Source organism: Plectropomus leopardus, chromosome 19, assembly GCF_008729295.1.
Source record: "Plectropomus leopardus isolate mb chromosome 19, YSFRI_Pleo_2.0, whole genome shotgun sequence".
In the NCBI taxonomy this organism is placed as follows: domain Eukaryota; kingdom Metazoa; phylum Chordata; class Actinopteri; order Perciformes; family Serranidae; genus Plectropomus; species Plectropomus leopardus.
Window position 1 is genome coordinate 11,074,693 of NC_056481.1, and position 14,152 is coordinate 11,088,844.

At 39.5% G+C, this 14,152-nt stretch overlaps 2 protein-coding genes across 5 annotated transcripts in view; both read left to right on the plus strand.

Annotated features, from left to right (window-relative positions):
• The window catches only part of LOC121958533 (zinc finger MIZ domain-containing protein 1-like), a 143,713-nt gene extending 140,796 nt beyond the window's left edge, over positions 1–2,917 (plus strand). For all 4 annotated transcript variants that reach the window (XM_042507502.1, XM_042507504.1, XM_042507506.1 and 1 more), the window contains exons 17-23: positions 116–276; positions 390–457; positions 705–773; positions 857–1,101; positions 1,210–1,373; positions 1,681–1,947; positions 2,470–2,917. In XM_042507502.1, coding sequence (XP_042363436.1) covers positions 116–276; positions 390–457; positions 705–773; positions 857–1,101; positions 1,210–1,373; positions 1,681–1,947; positions 2,470–2,577 — 1,082 coding nt within the window. In that variant the 3' untranslated portion in view covers positions 2,578–2,917. The remainder of the gene's footprint in view (positions 1–115; positions 277–389; positions 458–704; positions 774–856; positions 1,102–1,209; positions 1,374–1,680; positions 1,948–2,469) is intronic.
• Positions 2,918–6,853: 3,936 nt separating this feature from the next.
• On the plus strand, positions 6,854–13,087 carry ppifb (peptidylprolyl isomerase Fb). The gene is made up of 6 exons (XM_042507965.1): positions 6,854–7,104; positions 7,273–7,303; positions 9,347–9,435; positions 9,522–9,618; positions 11,080–11,155; positions 12,620–13,087. Exons 1-6 carry the CDS (start codon positions 6,952–6,954, stop codon positions 12,753–12,755), a joined length of 582 nt encoding a protein of 193 aa, XP_042363899.1. The 5' UTR covers positions 6,854–6,951; the 3' UTR covers positions 12,756–13,087.
• Positions 13,088–14,152: the final 1,065 nt, after the last annotated feature.

Here is a 14,152-nt window from a genome sequence, read left to right on the forward strand (position 1 = left end):
AAAATAAGAAATAAATACAATTTGCAGAACAACGCAGTCACATGTTGCACCAAAGTGTCCCGATCGTTCTCAGAGTTCTTGCTTACGCGATGTTTTTCTCTCTTTCTGCCTAAAGTTAAGAGGAACTTCAGCAGCGTAGCGGCGTCATCGGGGAACGCAACGCTCAACGGAGAGGACGGCGTGGAGCAGACAGCCATTAAGGTTTCCCTCAAATGTCCGATCACCTTCCGGCGAATACAGCTTCCAGCAAGAGGCCACGACTGCAAACATGTTCAGGTAAACACTGCAAGAGTAAACACACACACTGAGAGTCAAACGGGGGCCTGAAGGGAAGAAGTGTCTCAAACTAGTGCACCGGATAACAAATGTCTTAATTTTTCTTTTTGCAGTGTTTTGATTTGGAATCATATTTACAACTGAACTGTGAGCGGGGGACATGGCGGTGTCCTGTATGCAAGTAAGTTTACCCAGCTCAAATACAAAACAGTACTCGCTGTCTATAGTGTCGACTGAAGAAGTCAGAGCTGACGTCATGAATACAGAGTCAAAGTCTGTTATCAGTCTTACAGGCGAGTCTTAAGTCCTCAAACATGCGACTCAAGTCAAATCACGTGACTCAAGTCCCAAACCTCTGACTGACTGTATGCAGTCTTTGTGTCTGTCGTCTCTCAGTATTTTAAGCCTCGTGTCTCTTGTCTTCTCAGTAAAACAGCGTTGTTAGAGGGGCTCGAAGTGGACCAGTACATGTGGGGAATCTTGAACGCCATTCAAAAGTAAGTTGGAAACCAGTTTGAAATGCGTGTTGTATTTCTCTTCATTTCCTTGTTTCTTAACCATTTCATCTTTGCTTCGCCAGCTCTGAGTTTGAGGAGGTGACCATTGACCCGACATGTAGTTGGCGGCCGGTGGCGATTAAATCTGACATCCACATCAAGGAGGATCCAGATGGACCGCTGGCCAAGAGGTTTAAGACTATGAGCCCCAGCCAGATGATCATGCCCAATGTGATGGAGATGATAGCTCAGCTCGGCCCCGGACCGTCACCGTACCCGTTATTATCTTCCCAGCAAGGCGGCAACAACAGCGAATACGGCAGCCAAGGTACAACGCAGTGAAGATCTTCTAAGTGTTGCATTGCAACGCTTCAAAAGAAGCATAAAATAACAGAAATGTTCTCATGAATTTATTGTTTTTTATTTTGTGTTTCAGGAAACAGTTATCAGGGGCACGGGAACTTTGACTTCCCTCACGGCACCCCCGGCGGTACGTCGATGAATGACTTCATGCACGGTCCCCAGCTGTCTCACCCACCTGACATGCCCAACAGCCTGATGTCCCAAGACAAGCCGCTCTCACACAACATGCCCGACTCAGTGAGTTCTCCCACGATCTCGTTCATCAGCTCTGTTTTTCAGCCTCTTAGTCTTTAAATCAGTTTTTTTTTCACCGTATTGTACTGTCTGCCTCTGTTTTGCTTCCTTGTTTATGTTATCTGTTTCCGAGTTAACTATAGTAATAAAGTTAGCTGAGCAGAGCAGAGTATATACACCAAAGAAGCACATATTTTCTGTCAGTCTTTAGTCTGAATGATTAAGCTGTTAAAAACAAACAGACAAATTCATCCTTAATTAGAATTACCGTTAGTTACAACTCTGGTCTGTTTTCCCCGTCTCTGCACAGATACCTCACTCTGCCGGCAACGACCAGTCGCATGGTCCTCCTCTGCAGAGCTTACATGCATCTCCTCACCCTGGGAGCCAATCAGGGCAGCAGCTACATCACAGCGGGCCTCCTCAGCCGTCGCGACAAGCTCCGCCTCCTCAGCAACAGCAGCAGCAACAACAGCCGCCCGGCCCTAACAACCATCCCCACGGCGACCTGGCCTTCAACCCCTCCAGCAGTTTGGACAGCCAAGCGGGGTCGGACATGCCTGAGCCATCTTTAGACGTGAGTTCATTAATCTAACAATAAGGCCTTAATACAAATGTGTTTGATCAATCTTTCAAAAGTCCTTAAAACGCTAAGACATGGGATTCAGGATCATCCTTTGAGTTTTGACGTTTCATTTAGGACTGAAACTGAAAATCATAAATGCAAATGATCTGCTTTAAAGCTTTGTTTAATCAGTATAGCAGGGAACCGTGATTGGCACGGATGATTATTACTGTGGCACAAAATAAAAGACGTGAGTGAGGGAAACACAAAATCACAGAAAAAAACGTATTTACCAGTTCTGCTCTCCCCTTTTTTTTTTTTGCCATGCCACAAAAAAGTTACAACATTTTGTGCAAAATTGCCCCCAGGTAACTAATTTCCCCTCAGTTTAATACTCTTGTAAAATGGATCTTAAGTTTTATTCCGATGGTATTAAAAAAGTCTTGAAAAGTCTTAAATCTAAGGGAAAGTTTAAGTCATAGATAATCTGTTTTTTACTTCAGCGGCTGACCAAACGTTCCTCCTTCCTCACAGCTTCTTCCAGAGCTCGCCAACCCGGATGAGCTGTTGTCGTACCTGGATCCACCGGACCTCCCCAGCAATAGCAACGACGACCTTCTGTCGCTCTTCGAAAACAACTGAGGCAAATCAGACACAAATAAACTTTTCTGACCGCCTGCAGCTTCCCTGAGAACCCAGGGCGGTCGCTCAGTACTTGATAAACACAAAGATGCACTCCCTTTCTCTTCTTCCTCTTGTACAGTTTTCATTGGCCAGCACAGATTGACTGAAAGAGGTTAAAACTCCAAGACACGGCGGGACGCGGGGGAGGGTCCCCGCCCCGCCCTGCCCCGCCCTCTCACCCCGTGGCGATACTTTTGAACTGTGCAGCTATACTCAGTTGATTTTTTTACGCCACACACAGGTGTTTGTGTGCACATTAGGAACGTGTTGTAGCATTTTTTATTCATGTTTTGTTTCCTTTTGAGAAGAAAAAGGAATTCACTGTAAAAAAGAGAAAAATAACTGATAGAAAAAGAAAAAAAAAAACGGCGCTATCTGGCCAGTGTGCGCTATGTCCATAATGTTATTCCAATCTGAGAGGCCGCAGCTTCCCGGTGTCACAGCTCCATTCCCTGACTGGTTTGGTTAGCCGCACTGTTTTTGTCCGCCACACATCATTTAAAAGCACAAGAGATTCTGGCAATGCAAAAAGAAAAAAAAGAAAAAATTAGATATCCAAAAAACTTTTTTAAAGAATTTTTTGCTCAACATTTTAAAAAAAAAAAAAATTTTGGGAATGATCGGCTTTGTCTACAATTGTGATACGAACATATTTTTGTCAAAAAGAAATATCCCCGCTTTTCAGTCCTCTTGAGGGTCGACAGCTGGAACGGAGAAGATTTTGGCCCCAACTAAAACACACAAAAAAAAGTTTATATTGCATACCAAGAATAGCTTACCTCTACATATTGTATAGTTATCACCTCCTGTGCAGAGGAGCGATTTTAAAGGAAAGGTACAACACGAGAGATTCCTGTAAAGATCCTGCTTCCTGCTACGACTCCTTCCACGCCATCTGCTCCGCATGAGCCTCGTGTGTCGGCATTTTTGCAACGTTGCATCTCTCTCCCTGTTAAATGATGTGCTGTTAACGTAGTCTACAAAGTGCATGTGTGCCAAGCCCTTGTCTAGTGCTGTTCCAAGTGGTTATGAAAAAAGAAAAAGAAAGAAAAAAAAGATAGTGTGGTTTTTATCAGTTGCTGTTTCCACAGCTCTTTTTTGTTTTTGTTGTAGTATGATTTATTTAACACTAACATTGAAGGGATAAAGCTGATATCAGCGATGCATTCATCATGTGTTTGCTGGTTTTCTTGTTTTCGTCGCTGCATAATTAATCCGTAAAATCTTTTTGGGAAACTGCTCACCAAAGTTAAAGGGTTGAGAGTGGCTTGCTTGGTGCTGCGTGTGACTGCGAGTGTGTGCATGTGTGAGTGTTTCTTTTAGGGAGGAGATGTTGATTTCAAAGATATAAGGGGTGGGGGGGGGGGTGAAACCAGTTTATCCATCACTGCTGTTCAACAAGTGGTTTTTAAAAAGCAGTATTGGTGCAGACCTTTTTGCCACATTTGTTTTTCACTTTTCGAGAAGAGTGCTGTTCAGTATGCAAATGTATTATTTTTTAAGAAATGCTATTGTACTGTAAATATCATTGTGAATATTTTTGTATCATCTCGATAATGTCTGTCCTTTGATCATTTCGTCGTCCGACCTAACAACGTGCGCTCCCAGACTCCCCCATCTAACCACTGACTTTGTTTGTAACCAGCAGCTGTCTGTCTCGCCTCCTCGTCGCGGGGAGGGGGGAGCAAGTCCAAACGTCTCATAAGCTATTTCCTGCAGGTCGCCGTGCTTTCTAGTCACTTTCCTCCAGGTGCACTCTGTCACACACCTGTTTCTTTACACACAGGTGTGTCCCTCGTTTCCCTGCGTCAGCTCAGAGTGATTGTGTAGCATCATTTCAGTTTTCAGATGGCGATATTTTCTTCCACGCTCGGATGTATTTAAAAATCCATGAATTTATGTTAACATGAGCAGTAATGGTTTTAAAAAAAAGATGTGGTATCAGCTGGCTTTCAGTGTAATTAGTGAGCTATGTGAATATCAAAATTGTTGCTAATTGTCAATACACAGTGGTATTTTAAAGATATATCACAACCATATTTTAAAGAAATCCATGATATTGTTTATATATTTTTGTTATAGAAAAATGTGGCTTTTTTTAAAAGCACGAGACCATATACATTTGTACCCCCTTTTTTGTTTTTTGGTAAATTATTTTGTACTGGTTTTTCTTATTATCTGTAAGGCTAGAAATCCAATTTCTTTCAACTGTAGCATTGTGCTGATTTAACCACCCTGGTTTTTTATGTAAACATTATTTTAAGCGTCTTTTAAGAAATATTGTTTGTTCCAGTTCAGCACCACTTGACATGTTGTTTCATATTTATGTCACAAAGAGACATCAAATCAAACAGTCCCTCTTTTAATGACACACTGCCGCATTTTTTTACTATCTGAATTGAAACATTTGTCCCACGGAAGTGGTTGTCATTTTATGTTTTGCTCTCCAATCTGGTGTATAAGGCAGCACCCCGAATCTGTAGTTGCACAATCACATTAAAGGGCCGTTTTTCGGGGGAAGTTGTTTTAAAAATTGAATACAATTTTTTTAAAAATACAGAGAGGAAGGGCATGTTCATCATTCTGGCCTGGAAAGGATGTTGAGGGCAAGGCTAGATCCGACGTCCCAAGGATGCCTGTATATATGTAAATGAATATAGAGACATGTGAACAGAAATGTATCCATTTTCCCTGGGAATGTGCATTGTTTCTTCAGAATAATAAAAAGCTTGCAACCCCTCTACTGGAAGTGGCTGAATATGGAAAATGTTAGTTAGTGTCTGTGGGTATCTCTCCGCATTTTGTTCCCCTCTCTGTAAAATACTTTCACCTCTTTTGTTCGGGGAACTGGGACAGCTATGTTTTACATGTAATATTTAGCCTAAGTGTTCTAGTCTGTCACCTGCATACTCTGAGGTGCTAAAGCTTAAAAAAAAGAAAAAAAAAAGGTTACAAAGAAAATCGTCGGGGAGAAAGGCGGTGGGAGGGACGGGTCCAGAAGATTGTAACCAAATCCATAGTTTGTACAATTTTTTGATATCATGAGCAGTTGGAAAAATGATACAATCTAAGGTGATTCATGCAATGTGGCCATTGTCTCTATTGTGTACATTGTATGTACAATCATTTCATATTCTAAACTGGTCAGAAAATAAAGGAACTAATTGTGATTTTTAGTCTTGCAGAACTGTATGTAGTTAGATGATGTGACAACCTAATATTTATCTAATAAATATGTATTCAGATGATACCTGTATGTCACTGTGGTCTTGTCTTTTGTGCACTTGCATCGTAGTCTGACGATCAGGTCTGCCGCAGGCAGAGGGTGTCAATTAAAAGTATCAAATTGTACTCACGTTTTGAATTAATATAGCCTAAGGTCAACTTGCCCTTACGTAAAAATAATATGAGCCCGTGTTAATTAGCCTGTAAAAACCTGGGCAAATTGACTTAATTTCTTTCATAATAATGGGAAGAAGGCAATGAGCAATTTAAGAGGTAATGATCCCCCAAAATTTGCAAGAAATTGATAAAAAATTACAAGAATATTACCTAAAAGTAGCATAAATAAACATGGGAAAGTAAAAACAAAACAAAAAACAAGAACTAATAATAATTATTATTATTATTATTATTTTATTAATATTTATTAGTATTAATTTGCTTATTTATTTAAGAAACATTACATTTAAAAAAAAATGTATACATGAGGTACATATTTACAGGGAGTCTGCTCTTTTTAACATATTTTCATTTTAAAAAAAACGATAAAATCAATCAAGTGTTTGTGATCTTTGTCCATCCTGCACTGTGATTGGCTATTAAACACACTATGATGTCACCATATAAAATAAGAAATTACTGTTGCAGCTACAGATACAAATGAAACCGAAACGGAATTAAATTAACAAAAGAAAAGACAGTCATTAAAAAAAAAAAAAAAAAAAAAGGAAAATGGCTTTATTCTGAAGGTGACTTTTTGAGGTGCCATTGTTGTAGTTCTTGATTTAAAAAAAAAAAAAAAAAAAAAAAAAAAAAAGTCCAGTGTCTGATACGGAGTCTGCCCATCGCTGCTTATGAGTGAGGAATTTCTCATTAATAAAATTAGTTGAACAAAAAAAAAATGTCTTTTTAACTTTATGCGTAATGGTGTAATCCCCCATTTATGTATCATAGTGGTAATCTCGCGATACTTTAACCAGCGCCGCTCAAAGACAAAATGTGCTTCCGGTCGTGGTTGAAAAACTTCCTCCTCTCTCATAAGCGTGACTGAGCGTGACACTTGTCCGCTGCCGACCGGAGTGCACCAACTGAGCCACATTATCCTTGAAAATGTTGCTTTTATCAAACAGAGTAAAGTTTTGTTCGCTGGCGTTTACCGCCGCGCGCCTGTACAGCAGCGGCCCCGCGACTGCCAACAAAAACCCGACGGTTTATTTTGACATTTCTGCAAACAACGAGCCTCTCGGCAGGGTTACCTTTGAGGTGAGATAAAAACAGCACTGGCTTTTATTTTCGGTTTGGTAATATTTGCTTTTGAGACAAAATTCAAAAGTCTTTACAGCCGTCCGGTGTCCGGTCCCGGTCTCTGACGGTCTGTGAGCAGAGGACAAGTTGTTCACATTTGACCCTGAGGCGTTTTGTCTTTTGCAGCTCAACGCTGAAGTCGTGCCAAAGACCGCAGGTCAGTACAAGTTCTTTCAGAGTGTTTCAGTTTTATTTTTAACCTGGTGCAACTGGTGCACATGAAAAGTTAAGATTTAGGGACTGTTCGTTATTTATGGAGGAGCGGGGACGATGCAAAACAGGGGATGCACTTAAAAAAAAAAAGTACGTACTGGAAAAATGTGCATGTTTTCTATTTTGCCTTAGGGAAGGGAGATATATAAGGCTGTGTTTACTCATTTATTTATTTATTTTTGCCACAATTACATTATTTATAATAGCCAGAAGCTGTAAATTGAGAAATTAGCGTTGGATTTTCACATTTCTGACAGTCTGTGGACACATCATGCAAAACAAATGCTTCAGTCAGCTAAAAAAAAACCATAAACAAATCTGAGCTTAAAAATGTTATTTCAATCTCTTTATTATATGGCTTATTTAAAATTTAAAATAAATACATTTGTAATAATAATAAATAATACAGAGGCTCTGATTTCAAACATGAAAGGGTCAGGTTTTAAAAACTAACCTCTACCTCCTTTAATAAGTAACAAACTGTTCCTTATAGACTTTGATGCATTTCTATAGACTTTTTTTCATAATTACAATACAGTACATTTCATATTGTATGTTACGTCATCGTTTCTTTAAGAAATCAACTGTCATCATTTCACCCTGTTGAAGTTACTCCTCCACAAGTTAAACTAAGTCACATACGTTTGTCATCGCATGAGATGTTGCGCCCACACAGACTTATTCATTCGCTTTATGCATTTCTGTAGATTAAAATACCCCAAAATTATATCAAGTAGTCAGACTTAATCCAACCATTTAAACACCTACCTTACAGCAGTAAAATGCAACATGCACATTAACAATAACATTATTAATATTTATCCCAAAACATCATATGATGAATGAATGAGTACTTTTACTGACTGTGGCTGCAGTCAGAGATCATTTTGCTGTTTGACACTTATGTGATTATTCAGGGCTGTGTGAAAGTAAATCAACTCCCATTTTTCTGACTGATTAGTTGATGTAATTGAAAGTTACTCCTCTATTTTCATTTACAGGATTCCTGCGCAGTATAAAAAGTATGGAATTTAATTTGAGTATTTTCCAGGCCTTGATTAGTACGAAAAACAGAAAACGGAGTATGGAAAAATATGTGTTTCTACACTGTTATCCCTAATATAAATTTCAGAATTTCTAAAACACATTAATCATACATGAAGAGCTCTTTTCATGGTGTTTTGAGCAGCCAGCACACCCAAAATGTTTCCTCCTGTGTGTGAGAGGGTGTTGGCTGACTTGATGTCAAGACGAGAAATGTCGTATGTGACTGACATCACGCGTCAGAAAGCGTACAGCTTGGCATGGTTTCAAATTTTTGAGATGTTACTGCAAATTCAATACCTTACTTTTAATATCAGTGCCAACATAATACATTTTGGCACCTTATTTTGAAAATTCTAACATGTTTTTCTACCAAAATAAACAACCTTTACTCTCACAAAAGAAGCCGTAACTTTCAAACGTTACATTTTGTCTCGACACAAACAGCCGTATGTGAAAAAATCCAAAGATTTTTTATTTTAGTTGTGATCTCCCTGATCAAGATCAAATAATCAAGATTATGAATTTCAGCAGATATTCAATTCCACCTTTTCGTACTTAAAAGTTTGTGATACCTGATGCTTTGGATACTTTTTGTTTGGTTTATAGAGGTATTGATGTAAGATTGATACCAGCCCTAAAAAGCAACTAATCTGTAAAAACAAACTGTGTTTTAACTTTAAAAAGTTACATTTTTAAGTTGATTAAATTTGAGAAGACACATTAAGATCATGTTATAGTCCCTCAACTTATCTTTCAAATTCAGTCAACTTAACAAAAGTAAGCACACTCACTATTTTCAAGTTAAAATAAGTAGTTTTTTCTTAAACTTTCTGAGAAAAAGATAATTGGGATACAGTTTTTTTGTATTTTGTTGCTGCTTGAGGAATCGCCGACCTGTGTATTCGTTGTGGAGAGACTTTGACACAAATCTTTGTTGCAGAGAACTTCAGAGCGCTGTGCACGGGCGAACAGGGCTTTGGTTACAAGGGATCCACTTTCCACAGAGTGATCCCTGATTTCATGTGCCAGGTAGGTTTTTTCCTTTTCTTTAGTGTCTTTTTTGCGTCCAGCATTGCAGCTGTTACAGTGAAGACAGTGACGTGTTATCTTTTCAGGGTGGAGATTTCACAAACCACAATGGAACCGGAGGGAAGTCGATCTACGGATTGAAATTTCCTGATGAGAACTTCAAGCTGAAGCACACTGGACCTGGTAATCATGTCGTCTACGTTTCCAGACGCAGAATGTCAAATTCCCCTTTTTCTTAAATACGTTCAGGGCGATTCAGGTTCGTGCTCCAACCGTTCAAATCTTTCCTCTGATGCAACAAACAGCAGCATTAACATAGTTGGCTGAATCACTCCAGAGTGTAATGAGATTTAACGGCGCTGTGGGACAGACGGGGCGCTGTGACACTACACGGGACAGTGCAAATGCTTTGAGAGTCACACTGGAGTAGCTGCAGTATTTTTGGCGGACAGATCAGCTGGTGATTTTCAGGAAGTTTTCTCAACAGCAAAGTATTTGAAACCAGGTTGGCACATATTTTCATTTTGTCCGGAGCCCAAATCAAACACCAGGAACAAATGAAATACTGAACATGTTGACAGAAATGTTAAGGATTAAGAAAATCCGTGGCCAGTGTGAGCACCGTCTTTAAGAGGGTCACTCAAAATTTAACCTTTTGAAACCTGGAATGAGAGATGTCTTACAAAGTGCAAGAAATTAGGGAAAGGGGACAAGCAAATGACCTGAAAGTTAGTATTATTATAATTATTTTGGGTTGGTTTTTTTTGTGTTTGTTTTTTTAGGGAGAGAAAGAGCAAGATTGAGGTAGAAATTAATAGTAGTTTATAATCTTTTTTTAAAGGACAGACTGTCCAGAAAATATATGTGTCATTATTATTATTTTTAACTCTGTTATCCATTTTTATTTGTTTTGCTCACTTTTCCTGTTTTTTTTAAATTATTATTTTAATTTTAATTTTTACCGTTTTCCTCGCCTTTTTTTAATTTTCCTGTAACTCCTAACTTCCCAGTGTTTTTGAAAGAAATCAAGCCAAATAGCTCAGATTTCAAAGGGTTAGTCAAAAGGAAATTAGGGACAACTCAGTTTGTTTTGCTCATTTTAACCACCAGGTGGCAGCACAATGCAACTAGTGTTTGAATGATCTGTTCTGAATTACCGTTGTGGAGTTTTAGATGATGATGAAATTTGTTTCCCTCGGTGTGTCTTTTCAAAACAGAAATGTAGACTTGTTATAGCAGGAGAAGCACAGATGTTACTAATAACATTAACAATGGCTGTTTTCTATGAAGTGTCCCAGTAAGTCCTGACAGGGATCCAGCAGTCTGCACAATACCAGGACTCTGAAACTCAGCAGCTAAATGGAATTCAGCCATCAGTTATTGTATTATTTACACTCGAGCTCTCCCTGCTGTGACATGTCCAAATGTCTCCTGTGTCCATGAGGTTAAATTTGTCTATTTACGTTTCTTTGTAGCTCAGGTGAATGTTAACTCTGTGGCCATGTTTTAAAGGAATACTACGCTCACAAAATGCCAATTTGGAAATCAACATAGTTTTTCTTGAGTTCCTCAACAGGAAATGGCACTTTAAGATAAATGTGTGACGTGTTTTGAAATAATAACTTCAGTATTGCTGTATTGTAGGTATCTTGTCTATGGCCAACGCTGGACCCAACACCAACGGATCCCAGTTCTTCATCTGCACCACCAAAACAGAATGGTACGTGCTGATTTATTTTATAATTACATCTGTGTATTTTAAAGTACAGATTAAAAGAAATGTGTTTATGTCGCGTGAAAACTTGAAATTCTTCATATGCAAACACAAAAATCAGGACAAACAAAAATAGCTCAGGATTTGGATGCAGGTGCACAGCTTTAAAGTCCAACACAACACGGACAAAGACAGCAGCCATTATTGTTGCGTCTCCTGTAGGGTTCGGCTGATGTAAAAAATGTCTAACCGGTTTGTTATTAAGCCAAACACCGGACTGATATACCGAATTTTACAACTTAACATCTCACAATCGTCTGACTGTGGCGTTGCTTTCTGTAATTTCGGAGCTCTCTGTCCACACTGAATCCGTTAAAACTTCTCCTACGTCGTGTAAATAAAGTTATGCAAATTTAAAGGCGGGGCCACCTGAGTGACAGGCTGTCTGCTACCGTCAGATCCGCCCCTCGCTCCTCCACAGCTCCACCCTCTCGTTCAAACATGGTCACTTCTGGCTTCAAAAAAACAAGATGACAACAGCCGAAATGCTGAACTCAAGGCTTCCTAACGGCAGGAGGGCTGTACCTGACTGAGGATCAGATTTGGCATTTCAATATGAATATCGACGATTCATTTTGTTTTCAGTACAAAGTTTTAAAGTTTGAATGGGCTCCACAGCAGCATTCACGTCATATAGCAAACAAGCTAACAGCACCAAGGATGGATCGCACTTGAGCAACAACATTTATTGCCAACATTAAATATCAATAAAAGCCACAGACTCTTTAAGATGAACTTGCTGTGAGCTGTAAATTTACCACCTCTTCACCTGACGCTGCAGTCACGCTCTCCCTCTGTGCCGCTGCCTGCCCGTCCGCAGCTGCAAAGAGTAGTGTGAAAGTCAAGAGCACTCACTCTGCAGCAAAATCTGGGAACCAAACTATCCCCAGAAGAACACCACACAGAAAAAAACGACTGCTCGACTTGGAGCAACCTATTTCGATTGTGATCGTCCGACTTCCAAGGGGCAGCCTTAAACAGCAGTCCACAAACCAATGTGTGATGTCTCAGTATCGATGGCCATTATTCACACAGTCTATGCTCCTCACAAAAAGTGTCTTTTTAATTTACACCCTTCTTTGAAAGTAGTAATCTGATGCAGATTTCTTCCTTCTTTGGAAGGCTGTAGCTTTCTAAATATGCATTTAGTCATGTCCAGTTTTTGTGAAAATGCTGTTTCAGAGGATTTTTCCCACACTGCTGGGAATATAACTATTATTGGAAGCTGTGAGTTCTTGTAGCAAAACAAAAGATCTGTGAGGATTTGAATGTTGGCCTAAAATAGCAGAACCGGCGCAGAAAAAGTGGCATCACCCAACAGAAAGCCGTCAGTCAAACCCTGCTGGGCGCATCGTGGATTGTCTCACAGTCCGGGGGCAGCGATAATAAACCTCCTCTTTCTTCATCCAGGCTGGATGGCAGGCATGTTGTCTTTGGCATTGTGAAGGAGGGGATGGACGTGGTCAAGAAAATGGAGGCTCTGGGTTCACGGTCTGGGCGACCCTCCAAGAGGATCACTATCACAGACTGTGGAGAGCTGGATTAGACTGCGAGCTGTGGACACGCTCGCAGTCTCATCTCCTGCTGTAATTCCAGTGCGTGGGTCCGAGTGAAAGAGGCTCTTTCTTCAGCCGTGGCACAGAGCGCTGCGTCTGTGCTGCCAGTACATCACCTCAGAGTCTCACTCACTTTTCTGTTGGTGCTTAGGTTTTCTTCAGTTAGCAACTAACGCACTTAACTGTCACGGTATAAAATGTGAATTTATGTCATAAAATGTAACATTACGGGTTCTTTAGTATTTCAAGTGAGGTATTAATACAACTGGTTTGGGGAAAAAAAGACATTCATAAGCAAAAAATAAACTTTTTTTCTAAATAAGTGAGCTTGTTCTTGCCATCTGTTTTTATGCTGCGTGAACTTAGATCGTATCAGGATTACAAAAATGCTTTAAACACACAATCAGTCCCTCCTGGATTTCTCTGGCTTTTTTTAGAGGGATTGTTGCGGTCTAAAATGCCTGATTTCTCCACAACTTTTGTAAAAAAAACCCAAAAAAAACTCTTAGGCTTTTAAAAAATATATATTACGGTAGGGGAAAATTGCAACAACAACCAAAAAAGTGTTAATTTTTTAATGTGTATTTTTAAAAAACTAAAGCAACTTGCTCCAGTTTAATTAAAACTGCACTGTGTTGAGTTTGTGCTTAATACTGTGCAAATGTTACCACTAACCATACATTTTTAACTCTTCAAAACCTGGTTCATCATCAGGAGTAAAGGTTATATGACGATATTCACAAGTAAAACACACCTTTAACATTAATTAAATTGCGTATTTTTTGGGGTTTGAACATCATGGGAAACTTTTGAGATAATGTCAGTTCAAAATTTAAAAAATTCATTTCACCTTGGGCTGACCTTTTTGACATTTTAATGTGGAAAAATTACATAATATACCTTTGAACCTGTAATAACTTTATTTTTTTGTTCACTGGCACTTAAACAGCTGTCTGAAGCAGTCTGAGTTAAAGGTGTGTCCATTTATTAGAGGAAGGTGAATGTTTTATCACCAGCTGAGGAATGAAATCTGTCAGTCGTCCCACCTTCCTCTGTTTTCCTCATCAGCCTCAGTCCACTCATGATCTTATTCTGCTAAGTATTTAGTCTGCTGACGTCTGCCCAGAAGAATTAAGGTCTAAAATGTCAGACCTTGTTTCTTCTACTCAGGGAAATGTTTCTTTTAGTGCGTGAGGGGAGTCAGCTTGCCTGGCATCTAGTATCAGAGCGCACCGAGGGCTGTGTCAGCGGAGGTATATGAGAAGGTGATGAAGCCAAATCTGATTGTGCTTTGCCATAAGTAAATTTTACCAGATGCTTGAAAAATATTAAGAGAGATGGATATTTTGTTGTTTTATGTTGTGGGGAGACAAAAATGTGTAACATC